The sequence below is a fragment of the Nesoenas mayeri genome, assembly GCF_963082525.1.
Source record: "Nesoenas mayeri genome assembly, chromosome: 4".
Classification (NCBI taxonomy): Eukaryota; Metazoa; Chordata; class Aves; order Columbiformes; family Columbidae; genus Nesoenas; species Nesoenas mayeri.
This window is the reverse complement of record NC_137540.1, coordinates 59,994,111-60,010,257: the sequence shown is the minus strand read 5'-3', so window position 1 is coordinate 60,010,257 and position 16,147 is coordinate 59,994,111. Positions and strand designations below refer to the sequence as shown.

Below are 16,147 nucleotides of genomic sequence, written 5' to 3'. Positions count from 1 at the left end.
CAAGATATGATACTCTCTTTTCCTGTAAACAGAAAATAGGATGTATAAAGTTGTATAAGAACCACAGAAGGAATATTTGTATGTTTTATGCAGAGAAGATGTAGTAGAAGTGCACACTTTGGAAATTTCCATGTGTAATCTTACAAACCATTTCTATTTAAATTTGGTACTGGAAGTAAAGAAGAATGTCATGGTGATACATTTTATCAAATATTCTCAATATTTAGCAGAAGGGGCTATGCACTAGTTGTACTGTGTAAAAGAAATTTGCGAAGTAGGCCATAAAACAACAATGGTGTTTTTGGAAGAAATGGTTACAGAATAACTGACTTGTTGATTTAAAGCTTCTTAAAGAATTTAAAACTTCTTCTCACTTGATTAGAAGTATTTCATGTCAAGACTTCATAGCATAGTGATTGGCAAAATGTGTATTGTTAATAAGCCATTGAAGATGGCAAAATAGTAAGTAAATACAAAGAAAATGCAACTTCTAGCACCACCTAGAGGCTCACATTTTTGATTTATGTTAGTCACAAACTAGGATAGTAATGGGCAGATCTGCACTCCTGTTTTCCTTTGAAGAGTTTTTAGTTACAAAAACATATTTCAGAATTTGTAAAAAAAAAAAAAAAAAAAGAGACTTCTCTGAATTTCTGTTTGTTCTGTACTCAAAAAATATCCATAACTTGATATACTTTGCATAGACAATACTTTTCAATTTAATTACATTTCTACTTGGGTGCTGAAAATGTTTATCAAAGCATTGATTTTCAAGTCTACTATTCCATTCAATTTCTGGCTGGATATGGGAAAAAGATTAAAAATATTTAGTTATAAAAATGCATCTAGTTTTCTCTTCTTAAGCATGAAGGAATTGGTCTAGATTGGCTTGTTTGTTTTAACTTTAGAAGTCTGGGAGGTACAGGGAAGAAAAGGTTACCTTTGAAGATGGAGAGGAAAAAGGATCCAAGACAGATTTGGATATGTTCCATGCCACCAGTTTTTACTACAGCTCTGTTAATGCGGCAGCATGCTGATTAGTAACATATAATTAAATGTGCCACTGCACATCTCTTCCAGCTAATGAGCACACTATTCAATTCCTTTTCTGTTTGTTTATTAATTTGGCAAAAGCTTTCCTTGCAGATACTTGATTTTTTAAGCTTGTTTCTTTGCACAGACAAATACTACGCACACACGTTCTACCAGCACATACAAGAAATGTGATTTTAGCTGAACAAGCCCACACATTTCAACTCCAAGGAGCAAATATTTAGGAATAATTTCAGAACACCTAACTAAGGTAGTTCAATTCACTGAAATCCCTTATGTCACTGTCAATTAATATTTGTTACTATATCTCTTGCTCTGGTTACAAATGCACACAAAGAATTATCTGTGAAAAACACTGACGTTGCAGCGACACTGATTGAATTCATTCAGTTTTAGAATTGTCTTTCATTAAACAGATTATTGAATGCCAACAAGATAAATTGCCTGCGAGTTGATGCTTTTCAAGATCTACACAACTTGAATCTTCTTTCTTTGTATGACAACAAACTTCAGACCATTGCAAAAGGCACCTTCTCACCCCTACGTGCAATTCAGACCTTGTATGTATGCTCTTGTTTATGGTTGTCTTTAGTATTACTTCATATTCTATAATGTACTAAAAATAACGGGAACAGCTGAGACCAAAGGGAAATAATGTGTGAAATTATGATTTTTTCTTTATGAAAGGCATTTGGCTCAGAACCCGTTTATCTGTGACTGCCATCTGAAGTGGCTGGCGGATTATCTTCATACAAACCCCATTGAGACCAGTGGTGCCCGTTGCACCAGCCCCCGCCGTCTGGCAAACAAAAGGATCGGCCAGATCAAAAGCAAGAAATTCCGCTGCTCAGGTAATTTTCTTAGTTCAGCTGCCATTTCTCTTTTATTGGCAAAAACAGTGGTTATAGAAGTTCTAATGAAGGCAGCTCACTCTCTACTGAATTATTAAATGTTGCAGAATCTTTTTTTGTTATTTGACTGAAGCGGGGAAACCATGGAAGTCATAGACTGTTGAATCATGGAACATTACTATAGTTAACACATTTGGCACTATTTCTGAGTAGCACTAAATCTAACAAAAGAAATGCAACACATAATACTTCAGAATGAAATGCTAAAGTTATTCATTACAAGTATCACCAGCGTAAACCATTTTGTAAAATTCCCACAAGGCTCTAGAGTATGTGAAAGATGTAAAAATTTCTAGCTAAATATGGAAACATAACATATTCATTTTATACAGGGAGCTTACCTCATATAGATATTCATTTTCTTTTTCTAATCTTATTCCATTTCCTACTTATATTTTTCTAAATCCTAACTTTTGTTATATAATATCTACCTGTTCCAGGTACATTTCACATTATACAATTTATTCAGACTCAAGTGCAAATATCAGATGAGAACTGTTTGTTATCCATGTTCCAGATAAATTTATGACTGTTCACATTGTGTTGTTTATCAGCTCTCATTGTGAATACACATTTTTTCACTTAATTATCGGTAGTTAACTGTAGTCCATACTTTATCTAATAAAACTCATTCTTTGCTTGCTGACATTCAGGTGCATCTTCTATTTTTTTTTTTTTTTCTCTTTATTTAGCTAAAGAACAGTATTTCATTCCAGGTAGGTTTGGCTCTGCAGTAAGATTGACTAACTGCAGATACTCTCTCCCTTTCCCCAAAAAGCAGTTTGTTATAGCTTTTAGGAAACTGATGCATGTATATTAACATTAGTCAATACCTGTAGCTAGACATAGTTTTCCTTTGTAGATTGCTGGTACTTCTGATTTCTGAACATAAGAGCTTAGCATGCAGCTCCATTTGGGGTTTTTTTTTGTCTCACAAATTTGCACACAACCTACCAAAATTATACCTTTACTTAAATTATTTAGAAGTTTGCACCTGCTATTTCATATTTCAATTGACACCTTTACTTACCTTGTACCTTGCCTTTCTTCCACTACTGTTTTTAAAATGTAGCTCCTGAGCTGCTTTTAAACACAGGAAACATCAAAGAGCTAGTACAACTTTAAAAAAAATAAACATTTAACAAATTAACATTTTCTTGCCTTGCTTTCATGCTCTAAACTGGCTGCAGCTACTGCTTGCTCACCCTCCTTGTATTTATGAAATCACAGTGGAATGCTTGGAAAAGAAAGCTGATATTCTTCATTAATGGCATTCTGTGGTCACACACATACAATTAATCAAAAATGCTTTCTGTTAAAGAAAATACGGCATTAAAGTTGGGGTGGAACAGCAATTTACACACCACTTTAAGCTACAATACGTCTACAATATTTTCACAGAAGATTTACTGATGTTGGCCCTAGCTCTTTGAAATGTGTTTCTTTATTTTACCTTGCTTGCCAGATATGTGCACTGATTTCTTAATGGAAAAAAAGAAAAACAAAAAACAAACAAACAAAACAATTCTGCACTTGCATTACGTTCCTAACAGATTATAAATGATTGACTGGCAAAATAAACAAGGGAATAATGAATCTATTGATGAATTACAGTATGTGATTTGCAAGCAGGCTTCTCTACCATAGTTTAATATCTAGAAAGATATCAACAATAAGTGATTATGATGCCAGTGCACTTGTTCTTTCACGTACTACAGGTATATTGTCATTCTTCTTTGGTCTTTGTCTTTTAAGCTGGTATGTTTAACAACTCTTCATTTAAAGCTGTGAGATGTATCACTTAAATTTGCAGCAACCATGTGAAGTTCTTCATGCGCTCATACTAGTATGTCGGTTTGAATATGAAGAAAAAACGAAATGAAATACAAAATAAGGCAGCAATTTGTCAGCATTGGCAGCCGTAAAAATGTGTTTTAAAGCAGCATAAAACAGAGGGGGATTCAATTTCTCAAACCTGTAGTACCACTCAGTTCCTTAATGAGTAGAACAGCTGTATTCCTGCCACAGAGTGGCTTCTACTCAACCTTGCCAGCACAACTTTTGTCTCCAAGTTAGAAGTGTTTTCTTGCCAGCACATCTCTTCACAGCCTGCTTATAACATGGCCACACATGCAGTTTAAAGAATGGTATTCCTGAAACAAACAAACAAACAAACAAAAAAAAAAAAAAAAGAAGAAGAAAAATAATTAAATTTAAAAGTGCTACAGACTTGCTTCTTGCTTCTTGAAATACAGCTTCTGTGCTTTCTTTTTCCATCAGGCTATCAGGGAGATACCACATAAAATTCTTTTAGTTGTTGAAGACTTTGTCCCAGAATATTTTAGTTGTTTACTTTAAACTGCTGACAGTGATTTACTCTGGACACAAGAGGATAAAAGAGTATTTGTAGCCTTGCTTATTGGATATTTGCTAAAATCATATCTTTACACTTCAGTAAATACTGTAAATATGTTACCATTTCTTTAAAAACTTTTTATATTTGTTTTAAATATGTCATTGGGAGATCTTGCTCTGCAGACACTAGGAAGTCTTAGTAGAGCTTCATTATAGTCATTTGGAAGACCAAAGTTTGTACAATATTAAACTGCTAATTTGAAAAAAATATTGTTTGTCTGCTAGGTCATAGACATATTCCATGTAGTTATATCATATGTGTTACTTAGGCATTTACAAATGCTAGATAACATAATATGTGATGACTGTTGATTTGAGGTTTTTTTTCCTCCCCTGAGGAATCTGTTTCTCCTATGTTTCTTTGGTTTTAAGTGGCATAGCATGTATATATGTTCAAAGAAGCAGCTTTTAAAGAATATATTCAAAATAGTTAGGAAAAATACATGGGAAGCATTATCATCCTGTATGAAATCTGTAACTAACCTCAATCTTGACTTCATTTTTTAATGCCACTTAAAATGACTTATTCTTTCTCTCTGCTGAAGATGGTACCGCTTAGCAACATCTTCTCTGTGTAGAGAACATGAGAGCTTAGTTCATGTTTTTGTCTTAATTGGGATTACTCTGTCTTTCTTTCCTTCTTGGCTATCTTTACTTTTGCAGGAGTTCACCATTTTGGCTGTAAGTAAAGTTCAGTGTCTGAGCTAAATCACAATGTACCTCCCAGCCCTGATGCACCTTCTGCTAGTCTCAGTCTTTTCACCTTTGTCCAAGAAGAACCCACAGGTCCTTTCAGCTTCTCTTTGTTTTCTTTGTCACCCACCCTCAGTTCCTTACTGGATGTTTTCTCCTGAAATGTTTAGGATGTTTTGTTTGACTGACTCTGGGAAATGGTGGAGGAAACTTTCAATGTGGTTCATTTTTTGTACTTTTTATTTAATCTGTGACAGTAATACTGTTACTGTGACACTGGACATTCAGTAATAAGAATGCCATGTCATGTAAGCAAATATTAAACTTCAAATGCTTCTGTAACTTATACCTACTCCTTCCTCTTTTCCCTTGCTCTTATCCTTGGCCTAATGGATGGGTTTTGATAATGTAGCGAGATTTTCTGTTGTGCTTGATCTAACCATGTGGTTGTGAGGTATGAGTAAAACATGGTTCTGTCAAGCACCATGGAACGTCACGCAGCTTTCTACAGCATGGCAAGCTGCTGAGGCTTAAGTCAGGATCACACATTTCTTTAAATTAAAGCTGAAAACAGGGCTTTCAATCTAACACGTTTGAGATGATATGGAGTATCGGGACTGTGAAAAAAAAATAAATCACAGAGGTTAATGAAGTCCAGTCAACAATACAAATTTGTAACAAGAGAAAGAGAAAAGGTGGCATTCAGGACCTATTTAGTTTTGATACAGAGAAAGAAAGTCTAAAAGAATTAGTGGCATTTGTGTGATTAGCTATAAACAAGGCTAGATTGACTGACAACATAATCAGCAGAAAGTACAGCTGTGAAAAGCTCAAGTTAATGTTATCCTGTTACGTGAAGTTGGTCACAGTTTCTTTTTCCAGCATATATTAAGCCCCTATATTTAACCCTCTCTTGAAGCCCTTGTGTCTGTTCAGTATCACAAAGTTTATCATACATTTCCCAAGTTGCCCACCTATTATCTGCATTGCAGACATCTTTTCAGCCCTCTCACAAGAAGTAAATCTTTGCTTTATTGACTCAGTATCTGTGTTTTGACTTGACTCTTCCACAGGCACTGAAGATTACAGATCCAAATTAAGTGGAGACTGCTTTGCAGATTTGGCTTGCCCTGAGAAATGTCGCTGTGAAGGGACCACAGTGGACTGCTCCAATCAGAAACTCAACAAAATTCCTGATCACATCCCCCAGTACACAGCAGAGTTGTAAGTTGAACCCATAATAAAGCATTATTTGCTTATGGAAAAACCAACAAAAATTTTCAAATATAAAACCACAGCTTTACTTTTTTGAACAAAAAAACCCCTAAGTGTAACCTGTGTGGTGCACTTCAAAGGATTAGATATTAATAGCAATTATTTATGCATCATTTCAGTACCATGTAGCCTTAAAAATTATGATAAATAAATAAGGTAACTATTCTGTATCTCTAGCTCTCCAGTACATGAGCGGCCCACTTGGATTTTTTTGAATGATAGTGGGGTTTACTTTGTTTTTTATTTTAACTACAAGAGCAAGTAGGACATCCAGTAACCACGAGTCTGTCTTTGAAAGTGCTACGTAGGTGTTTAATAAAACAGAGCTGATTCTTTTTATGCAAAGCACACATTATGTGTGTCAGGCAGGAGACCAGAGAAAGATAAAGCAGACAAACAACAGAGTTGGGTTAAGAAGATGAGATAATAATATAATGAACAGACATGAGCAGAAAATAAGTCACAGATTATTACTTGCTTAATAAGTGCCATATGGAAATGATTTGTAGGCATTACAACTGAAGTAGTCTTCAAGGAGGGATTGAGAGATAAAATTAAGACAGCTTTACAAGGTTTTCCCATGTACAAAGTATAGTATGAAAGAGAATGCAGAGATGCTTGAAGGATCAGCAGAAAGGCAGGAGCTGTAAGCGGCCATCATTGACAGAGCAAAGGCAGGAGGAAATAGCTGGTTTTCCTGGGAGATTTAGTGCAAAGAACAAGGCAGAATGATGAGGGGCAAAAGAGAGGGACTTTGATGTGATGTAGTAAAGCGAGGACAGAGATGTGGAAACAGGAGTACTGTTATCAAGTTGTGACCTACAGGGGTGAGACGAGCAGCAGTATGACACATCTCTTAAAAGATAATCAGTCTGCAACTGGCATCAAAGGAACAGTCCAGCAGTGAAGGTATGAAATAATGAGACCATGGTTAAAGATTTGGAATATGTGGACAGGAAAGGAATTTGAAACTGAAAAGTTGTTTAAATAGATATGGAGATTTTTATCTTTCTCTGAACTGGGAGGAGGAGTTGAACTTAGTGATGTTCTAATTACAAATCTGAGTGGTAATTCTAGTTGTGCCCAGAATAATGGCATATTCAATTGAAAAAGTGGCATATGTTGGAAAAGCAAAGCTTGGCTTTTGGCTGTATTAATGTTGTTGATTTACTGTTCATGAAGTAGTGCCAGAGGAAAAAAAAATTGATACACAGTCTTGGGTAAAGGGAAATCAATTTCTGTGGAGAAATACTTTTTTTTTTCATATAAGATTTCCTAGGGATACAATATAGAGGATGAAGAACTAGAAAGGAGGAAAAAAAAGACAGCAAATACTCATCAAATATATGTAATTTTATGCTATAATATTTTTAGATAAAATTAATTGAATTGAATAAAAACTGATGGAACAGGTAGCAGGTTAAAGTGTAGGAGGAGATCATAAAGTAATGATTGTCAAAATCATAATAACTGAACCGAGAGATGAGAAATAGAGTTGTTGAAGTCATAAGCATGCATTGTCTTGATTTTTAGTAAGACTGATATTTAATTCTCTCTGCTCTGAATAAATAATAATCTTAATTTAGTATTTTAGTTGTTGAATTTCCTATTCATTTATTTACATGTGGATGATAAACTGTCAAGTGTTTTCTTTCTCTAATTGCAATTCATACATATTACATTCAGAAGAAACAAATCACCGAGCGTCATCAGCTGTGTATCCTGAACTCTCAAATTTCAGTCAACAAAAAAATTGTGTTTGACTAAAACATAATTTGTGTTTGGTCAGAGCACTTCTTTCAGAAAACATCCAGTCTCGTTTGAAGATATCAATAGATTAAATTTTGACCATTTCCCTGAGATTGTTGTAGAAGTTAATAATCTCCTGTCACTTCTGTTAAAGTCCTTTAAAATGGGAACTTTTACTTAGAGATGGAATCTACCTTTCTCCAGTTTATGTCATCGCTTCATTTCTATTTTTTTTGCATTAAACAGCCCTATTTAATACAGCACTTTATCCAGTAAGATGGTCTTAAACTGTAACAAAGCCACTATTCAACCTTCTTGATAAGCTGTACATCAAGTCCTTTGATGTAACAAAAATTTTAACAGCCTTGCAGGTATTCTAGAGGTGATAGAAGAATTATTTCTGCATTTTTTTGCTGCTTCTAGAAATCCAGTTGCTCTAGCTAAATACACTCTTCTGGTTATTTGCCTCACCGGGGCAAAAGTTACAGCTCTTTCTCTTGTTTTGTTCTGTTATGCCTGGTCTTTGATGTACTGCCTTTGTTGCTCCTCTTAGGACTTCCCAGTTCTAGGGCCACTCTCTGATTTCCACTGTCAGATACAGAAGAGCCGCTAGGTAGCCTTCTTCTCTTTTAGCCACCATATGATAAAGATACTTGTTAGAGTCAAATGATATTGGTGCTTCTATAACAGTGATGAAGAAGGATAGATTATTGTCTGCAGGGTGTTGTTTGGAGCTGAGACTCAGCTTGGAAATTAAGATCAAAAGTGAGGAAAAGAGTATTGATTGTGTAGATTGCAACCGTAATAATATCACATCAAGAAACCTATTTCTTCAGAGTAGTCGTTTTATAAAAGAGCTGAAAATAATAATGTAGTTCAAGACAGATACTTAATTGTAAAAGATGAAAAAAATTATAAATAAGCCAAGTGTTCTTCTCTTTCTATTTTGTCTCTTGCTCATAGTCTTCCAGAAAACTAGTGAAACATCTGTTTAATCTGCCATTCAATTATTTGAGATAAAGTCAAAGCCTGTAAATGCATCCCAGAAATAATATATTTTTCAGACAGCATTCTAATGTATAGGAAAATTCAGGAAGCATTTGACAGATCACTCAAACCAGAGTCCTCAGGAGAAACACTAAACAAAAACAATTTCAGTCTTACATGTTCAATTTTTGTAGCTATTGTGCATGATATAATACCAGATCCTAACAAGATAGTTTTCAAAAGCATGAATATGACTGCAGTACATATCCTTCCAGGAAGGTCCAGCTACTGTACCAAAACATGCAAGTATCTTACCCGTTGTGTTAATAAAACAGGAAAAAGCACCAAATAAAACAGAGAAACAGAATATTTAGACATCATTATCAATGCTTCTCTGTTTCCTTTTTGTTTTTAGAATGACATTTCAGTACTTTTCTTTGAATAAACCAGATACAAGTATTTTTAAGATCCTTTTCATGATCCAGTGATTGATAGGTAATAGCTATCATTATTGCCTTTACCGGTAAAGAGCACTGGGCTCAGAAAATAATGAAGGAAGATACAGCTACATCCATATTTTCCAATTATCTGTAATAATTTTCATTCCTCTGAGTGTGGTATCGCTTACAATGATAATAGAATGAAAACTTCTTGCCCAAGTATTTAACAATTGCAGATCCAAAGCCAGCAATCTCCAGCTATAGAAAAGCCATGTGATCCAAGTGGTCATTCCTCTGACCAGGAAGCCATAATCTGTAACTCTCTATGTCCTTTCATTTAGAAATCTACAGTCAGTGATGATGAATTAATTGTGATATCACCATATACACAAAGTTAGAGGGAAGGTACAATTTGTGCTACAGTTTTAACCATCCACATTACAGTGATTCAACCTATGCCTCTTTTCCATCATAGATAATTATGGAGAAACTTCTCAAACATGGAAAATCTTTGAAACACGTGGAAAATTCTGAAAATTGGCCTCTAATGTTTATAATAGACTAAGACTACTTTAAATAAAATAAAAATTCAAATTCTACGTATGACATTAGATAGAACTAATTAGCAGCACAAATACAAGATTGAGAAACAACCAGCAAGTTGTTCAAGAGAAAAGGCTATGGTGCTGCTATCATACGTATTAAAGCTGAAGGAGTGCCATTGAGTAATGCTTCAAATTTCATGTTGGGATCTATGTACATGAATGTAGTATGTAAGTTATATGAAATCATTGTTTTACTCTACCTAACAATAGTAAAATATCAGCTGGGATACTGGGTCAGGGACTTGACTTCTCAAGATGGATATGGATCACCTGGAAAAAAAGTCAAGAAGAAACAGAATCATCTAGAAAAGAGGACTTCCAAGGAAAAAACTGTAAAGATTAAATGCATTTGTGTAAAGGAAAGTTGAGGGAAAGACAAAGTAATTTTTTTTAATATGTAAAAGGTTGATGGGAAGAGGAAAGGATCATATTGTTTGTCTTTTTCAATGGGGTTAGAAATGTTTACATTAAAGCACAGCAAGGAAATATTAGAATCAATTAAAGTTTTTCACAAACAAATCATTCTACTAGATGATGTAGCACTTGAAAAGTACTTGAAAATGTCAGTATTTATAAGACACTTGGTGCCCCCATTGTTGATGGACAGAGAAAAAAAAGGTTGTTTACAGTTATGATGTATCTTTGTGAATTGACACTGTGAAAAAATTCATTTTATATGGTCCCACTTAAAATCACATTAAGTCATCCAGCTGATTTTCAGAGGCAGTACCATCTTTTGAAATTCACGTTCCTTGTACTTCAGTGTGGTATACAAATGTTTCATGTATATTCAAAAAACTCTTTCTGTCTTCTCTCAGTTTGGTTCCATGCTGAAACTATTGTACAGCCTTGTCTTCAGATTTACAACCTTAATTTCCCTTCTGGCTGTCATTGAGAATGAGCAGGAAGGAAGGATGAACGAGCAGCTTTCTTTTACTTTCTAGGGGATTTTTTAATCTTGTCTTGCAGTAAGGCAATTCTGAAAAGCATTCTGGGTTTAGAATTATGCCGAATTTCATTTCACAGTGATATTGTCAGTCATCTCTTTTCCTTCCTATTTAAGATCTCTAAATAAAAGCTGGACAGACTCCCTTCCTTAATAAGATGACTCCATTAAAACATATAAAGAATCTAAGATTCGTAATTTCCGTTTTCTTTTCAAGAGAGGAAATAGGGAATACTGGGTTAGTGCAGCTATTGTTTGGAACATAGATATTCCTTTAAGCTAGCAGCTGCTAAAGGTACTGCTAAAGGTATACTATGCTGAAACAGCCTTGAGACCTGGGCAGGAAATATTGGTATCCAGCTCGTATTTGTTGCTCATTGTACATCTTCTTGTAGGGTTACAAAGCAGCATTTAATGCTTCCTTATGCAATACATATACATTACATGGAGTGGTCTGAAGATAAGCCATGGTCAGAGAAGTGTTTTTAATTTCTTAGGAAGTCCTATGCTGTGTGTTTCAGTCCGTATTCAAAAGAAGCATTGAGCATAAAGTAATTATTTCATTCTTGTAAATAGTGTTCTGTGAGCACCTCCAGATGTCTGGCAGACCTCACCTGATGTCCTTTAAAGAAGAGTAAACTAATCTTCAGTGGTTTATATGTACTTCTTACAGATTTTTATTTATATGTTGCCATGGTATCCTTCCTCGGTTACGTTTTTGGTTTTGTTTCCTTAAAAGAAAAATTTAAAACATCTTCTTATATTTCTCAGCAGTTTTAGTTGAATGATATTTTGTGATCTGGTTTTGATTCTGTATGTTTAACTAATGAGAATGTTCATTCACAGGAATTATCAGAGTTAGAAATGTCAGTATATACGGAATTGTTCTTCAGCTACCAGTTGAATACCAGCTATTCAGTTAAACCAGCCTGAAAAGCTTACTTAGGATGGAACATTCTGTACCAATGCCTGAATGTTTTTTTTCTGAAATTGATGTTATTTCTTGTAGGCGACTAAATAACAATGAATTTTCAGTCCTGGAAGCTACTGGAATCTTTAAGAAGCTTCCACAGCTGCGTAAAATGTAAGTGCAACTTCAGTGATCCTGTCTATTCAGATTAGCATGTTAGTTTCTCCTTACTGTGTTTCTCCACCTTTCTTAGTTCGTATCTCTAATTCAGTATATTCTAATCAAAAATCAAGAATGGGTTTAAATTAATCACTAAGGTAGATGAGAGTTGGCAGCTCTTCTCTGTGTGGCTGGGCACAGCCAATAACAACTTCTCCGACACTTCCGCTGCAGTGTCCAGCCAGCTGCTCCGTTCTGCAGCCACAGCAGGGAGCTCACAGTATAAGCTGCTCAAAAAAAGGTGCCAGCAATCTTTTGTAACTTCCTGTACTACTCCCTAACCAGGCAATTTTGCCTCTTTCAGCACATTCAAGACATCTTTGATTCTGTGCTTCATTAAACTGTCATTAGATGAGGGGAATATCAAAATTAAATGACTGAGAAAAAAATGGTTTAGTAGCTCATCCATGTAAATCCATGTTCACAGTTCATAATCTAAGAGGAGTTTATAATCTTACCAGTTGCAGATGTTATTAAAAATAAATCTATGGAAAGCTTTTGTTTTGCTTATGCAAAAGACATATTTGAGGATAGATCACTTAATTAGACTTAGTGATTCCATGCTCAATCTTTTCAGGATTAAATCCAAACACAAATAGTAAGTGAAGAAAAATGCAAGTAAAAGTAGATCAGATTAATGAAAATTATGCGCTGCTTATTGAGTGTACTCACCAAGTTAATATCATTTGTAAAAGTCTGTCTACATTACTAGTGACCGAAATCTCAAGGGGAGCAATAGTATTACGTAAACTATTGTTAGCCATATCCAGATCCTTGCTGGCAGCTGTCATGATCACAATCAGTTTAATAGTTATTACTGATTTTTTTAGCTAGTAGCCCAAAGATTGAATTTTACCTTGCCACTTTGGATTGGGCTCAGATACTTAAGAAAAAGATGTAGAAATGATGGCATGGCAGTGTTCTAGTGTTATACAGTAGATACTCAGTTTTCTTCATTCTTCTGGGCTCTCAGGTAAGCATGTTTTGCAGCTACAGAGTGTCTTTGAAATAAATAAAACATTGGATGTGGCATAGATACACGGGCACACATATACTAGTTCTTCATATTTAAGAAAAATAAGGACAAGGGAGTGGATTGTCAGTAATTATATGTTTTCAGGCTACAAAGGTATCTTAATAAACATTTCATGTCATCTAAAGCTGACGAAAGAAAAAAAAGAAAGAAAAGATGAAAGAAAAGAAAGGATATTAGTCAGTCTCAGTGTACCTGACTGCTGGAACATCCAAGACCTTTGGAATCTGGATAATTGAGGAGGAACAAAATTGAGAAAATGTTAAATAAAAGTTACCATTTTTAGTAATGCTGCTCCGTAACTTTCTAATATATTTATCAGTTGTTACAATGTTCTTCATTTTAGAGAATAATACAGTGACTAGTTAAGCATGGCTGGAAAGCAGTAAAGTAGTGATGTTACAGAGACACCAATACGAGTGAATTCTATATTTTTATGGAGCTCATATTTCTTCTCAGAGTTCAAGTAGGTGCAGAGGTCTTTCTGCACAGATGACATTGGAAAATTGGGGCCTAAATGTTTAATCAATTTGATGGTTCATCAGTAATAAAGCATGTGTATGCACTGCATCATTGATTAGCTATGCAACATTAATCCTTAAAATATCCCTGTGAATTGGGTGAAGTATTATTGGTGTTACACCAGGGACAAATAAGATTTTAGGACACTAAGGACTTGACATGGATAAGCCTGCTGAGATGAGAAATAATGAGTTTCTTGCTTCCAGTTTTGTGCAGCACCTTACAGGAGGCTGAGCAGCTCCACTGTGAAACTAAATTAAAGTGATGATTGTATCCTTCATCACAGGCAAGGTGTATGTTAAATTACAGCTAGGCTAGAGATGAGCAGTCAGCACTCAAGATTAAGCCACAATTCCTTGAGATAATGGCACCAGTTCATTCTGGCAAGTGTATGAATTTTTGTTCTGACTAGTAGAATCTTTCTTGATTTGAGCAATTAAAATACTGTTCTAGAAGTTGCATCAGTGTTTGATTTTTCTTCCCAACACTGTTAATTCCATCAAATAAAAACTTTATAGCTTCCTTTCATTTTATGTTATCTCAGAGGATTTTTAAGAGCTTATAAAAAAATCACTTGTGTATTATAACACTGCTTAGTGTGTAGATATTTGTTCTGTAGTATGTGTAAATAGTTATATGAAACAAACAAAAACAAAAGGAGGTAAGAATAACATGTAAAGTCTTTAAGAAAACGTGTTGTTGAGTATGTATGCTTTGTATATATAGTACAGATACTACCCATTTGGGATGTAATTTCCATATTTCAACTAAAAACTATAAACACTAAATATTTTGGCAGTATCTTCGGTCCTTTTCCCACATTTTCATCTGCTTTGCATGCAAATTGCAGATAAATGAACTGTCTTGCTTATAAGCCCTCCTTTTTTACTAATGTCATGAATGGTTAACATTTCCTTTACTGTTTACATTCACACATTTCATTAACATATGGTGCTCTTTATACTGTTTTCTTATATTTGTGTCTACGTACATGAAATAAAGAAATCAGAGTCCTTAGTTGTGTGGGTACTTACACAATATCAATTTGTTATTAATTCATCTAATAATGTTACAAGGACTGGAGATATGAAAAAAAAATAGTCACTGACAAGATTCAAAATTATAAAAATATATTCTTGTGTGGCAGCAGCATGGAGTAGATAATTTTCATTATTTAAAACATCTCCTAAACACTGCTTTACTTGTTTAGTTAGCAGGGCATTGAATTTTGCTTTTATTGCTCTGAAGTTGAACAATACATTTGTTGCTTTTACACAGTAACTCCATATCATGAAATCTATGCAATCTGCAGCATTTAACAGTTGATTTAGGGTATTTTAAAAAGGAAAACGTATTTTTGTCTGTTTCTGTTAACATGTAATAGAAACCTGAGCAATAACAAGATTACTGATATCGAAGAAGGAGCATTTGATGGAGCCTCTGGTGTGAATGAACTATTGCTCACTAGCAACCGCTTGGAAAGTGTTCGACACAAAATGTTCAAAGGACTAGAAAGTCTTAAAACACTGTAAGTGCAATTATTTGGGTGTTTTTATTCTTTCTGCCTTTCTTAAATGTAATATTCTGTCCTAAAAGCTTTTATTTTGGAGGAATAGCTATTGATTATTCAAGCATGTCTTAGTTTTTGTTCATATTTTACAAACAACTTATCATACATAATATGAATTAGTAATTATGGATAGAATGTGGCTGAAATTCTTCATTATGGTTACTTGACTAGAGAAATTGTGTCCTCTAAAATGATGAAATGGCTGGAAATCAGTCAACATCCAACAGGAGAAACAGAAATGGGAATAATCATCTGCTTCAAAGTAACAGAATTTTGCACGGGAATTATACATTTTACATAATGGAGTCTGATTCAATTCAGCTCAACTATTATTGGGAATTTTGCTAGAGGAAAAAAATTATTCTGAAGGATATTGAAATGTGGGAAATTATTCTCTGCTAAGTAATTTTAGTGTCATTTCAACAGTGGAGGGAGGAGTAAGAGCAGCATAGCTTGAACGCAATTCATTATTTCCATAAAGGCAGTTTTTACAACCCACAGCTTCTTGGCCTCTTTCAGAGAGCCTTTCCTTCTGATCAGCAGAGCAGAGCCAACATTTAATGGTATTTGGGGCTTCAGCTGTCCATAGACATTAGTTATTTTTAATAAATCAGCTCCAGAACCGCCACATATATGGAGCAGAAGGTTGCATTATACCAGCTGATCTCCTCCTGAGGCCCCTTCAACCTGAATTTGCTTAGGATAAATTCTATAAACCCCTTCTACTACACTCGCAAGTGTTTCAATTAAATGAAATCAGGCTATCCTGACTCCTCCTCAAGCATGACTATAAGATCTAGTAAAAATTTCAAAATATTA

At 34.7% G+C, this 16,147-nt stretch overlaps 1 protein-coding gene across 2 annotated transcripts in view; it reads left to right on the top strand.

The window, feature by feature from the left end:
* Positions 1–16,147, top strand: part of SLIT2 (slit guidance ligand 2) — a gene marked incomplete at both ends in the record, with an annotated part of 263,549 nt that overhangs the window by 192,228 nt on the left and 55,174 nt on the right. The window contains 6 exons of one of the 2 annotated variants that reach the window (XM_080343318.1): positions 1,470–1,613; positions 1,741–1,904; positions 2,657–2,680; positions 6,146–6,296; positions 12,084–12,158; positions 15,143–15,286. In XM_080343318.1, coding sequence (XP_080199444.1) covers positions 1,470–1,613; positions 1,741–1,904; positions 2,657–2,680; positions 6,146–6,296; positions 12,084–12,158; positions 15,143–15,286 — 702 coding nt within the window. The remainder of the gene's footprint in view (positions 1–1,469; positions 1,614–1,740; positions 1,905–2,656; positions 2,681–6,145; positions 6,297–12,083; positions 12,159–15,142; positions 15,287–16,147) is intronic. The other variant, XM_080343319.1, reaches the window with a different exon arrangement.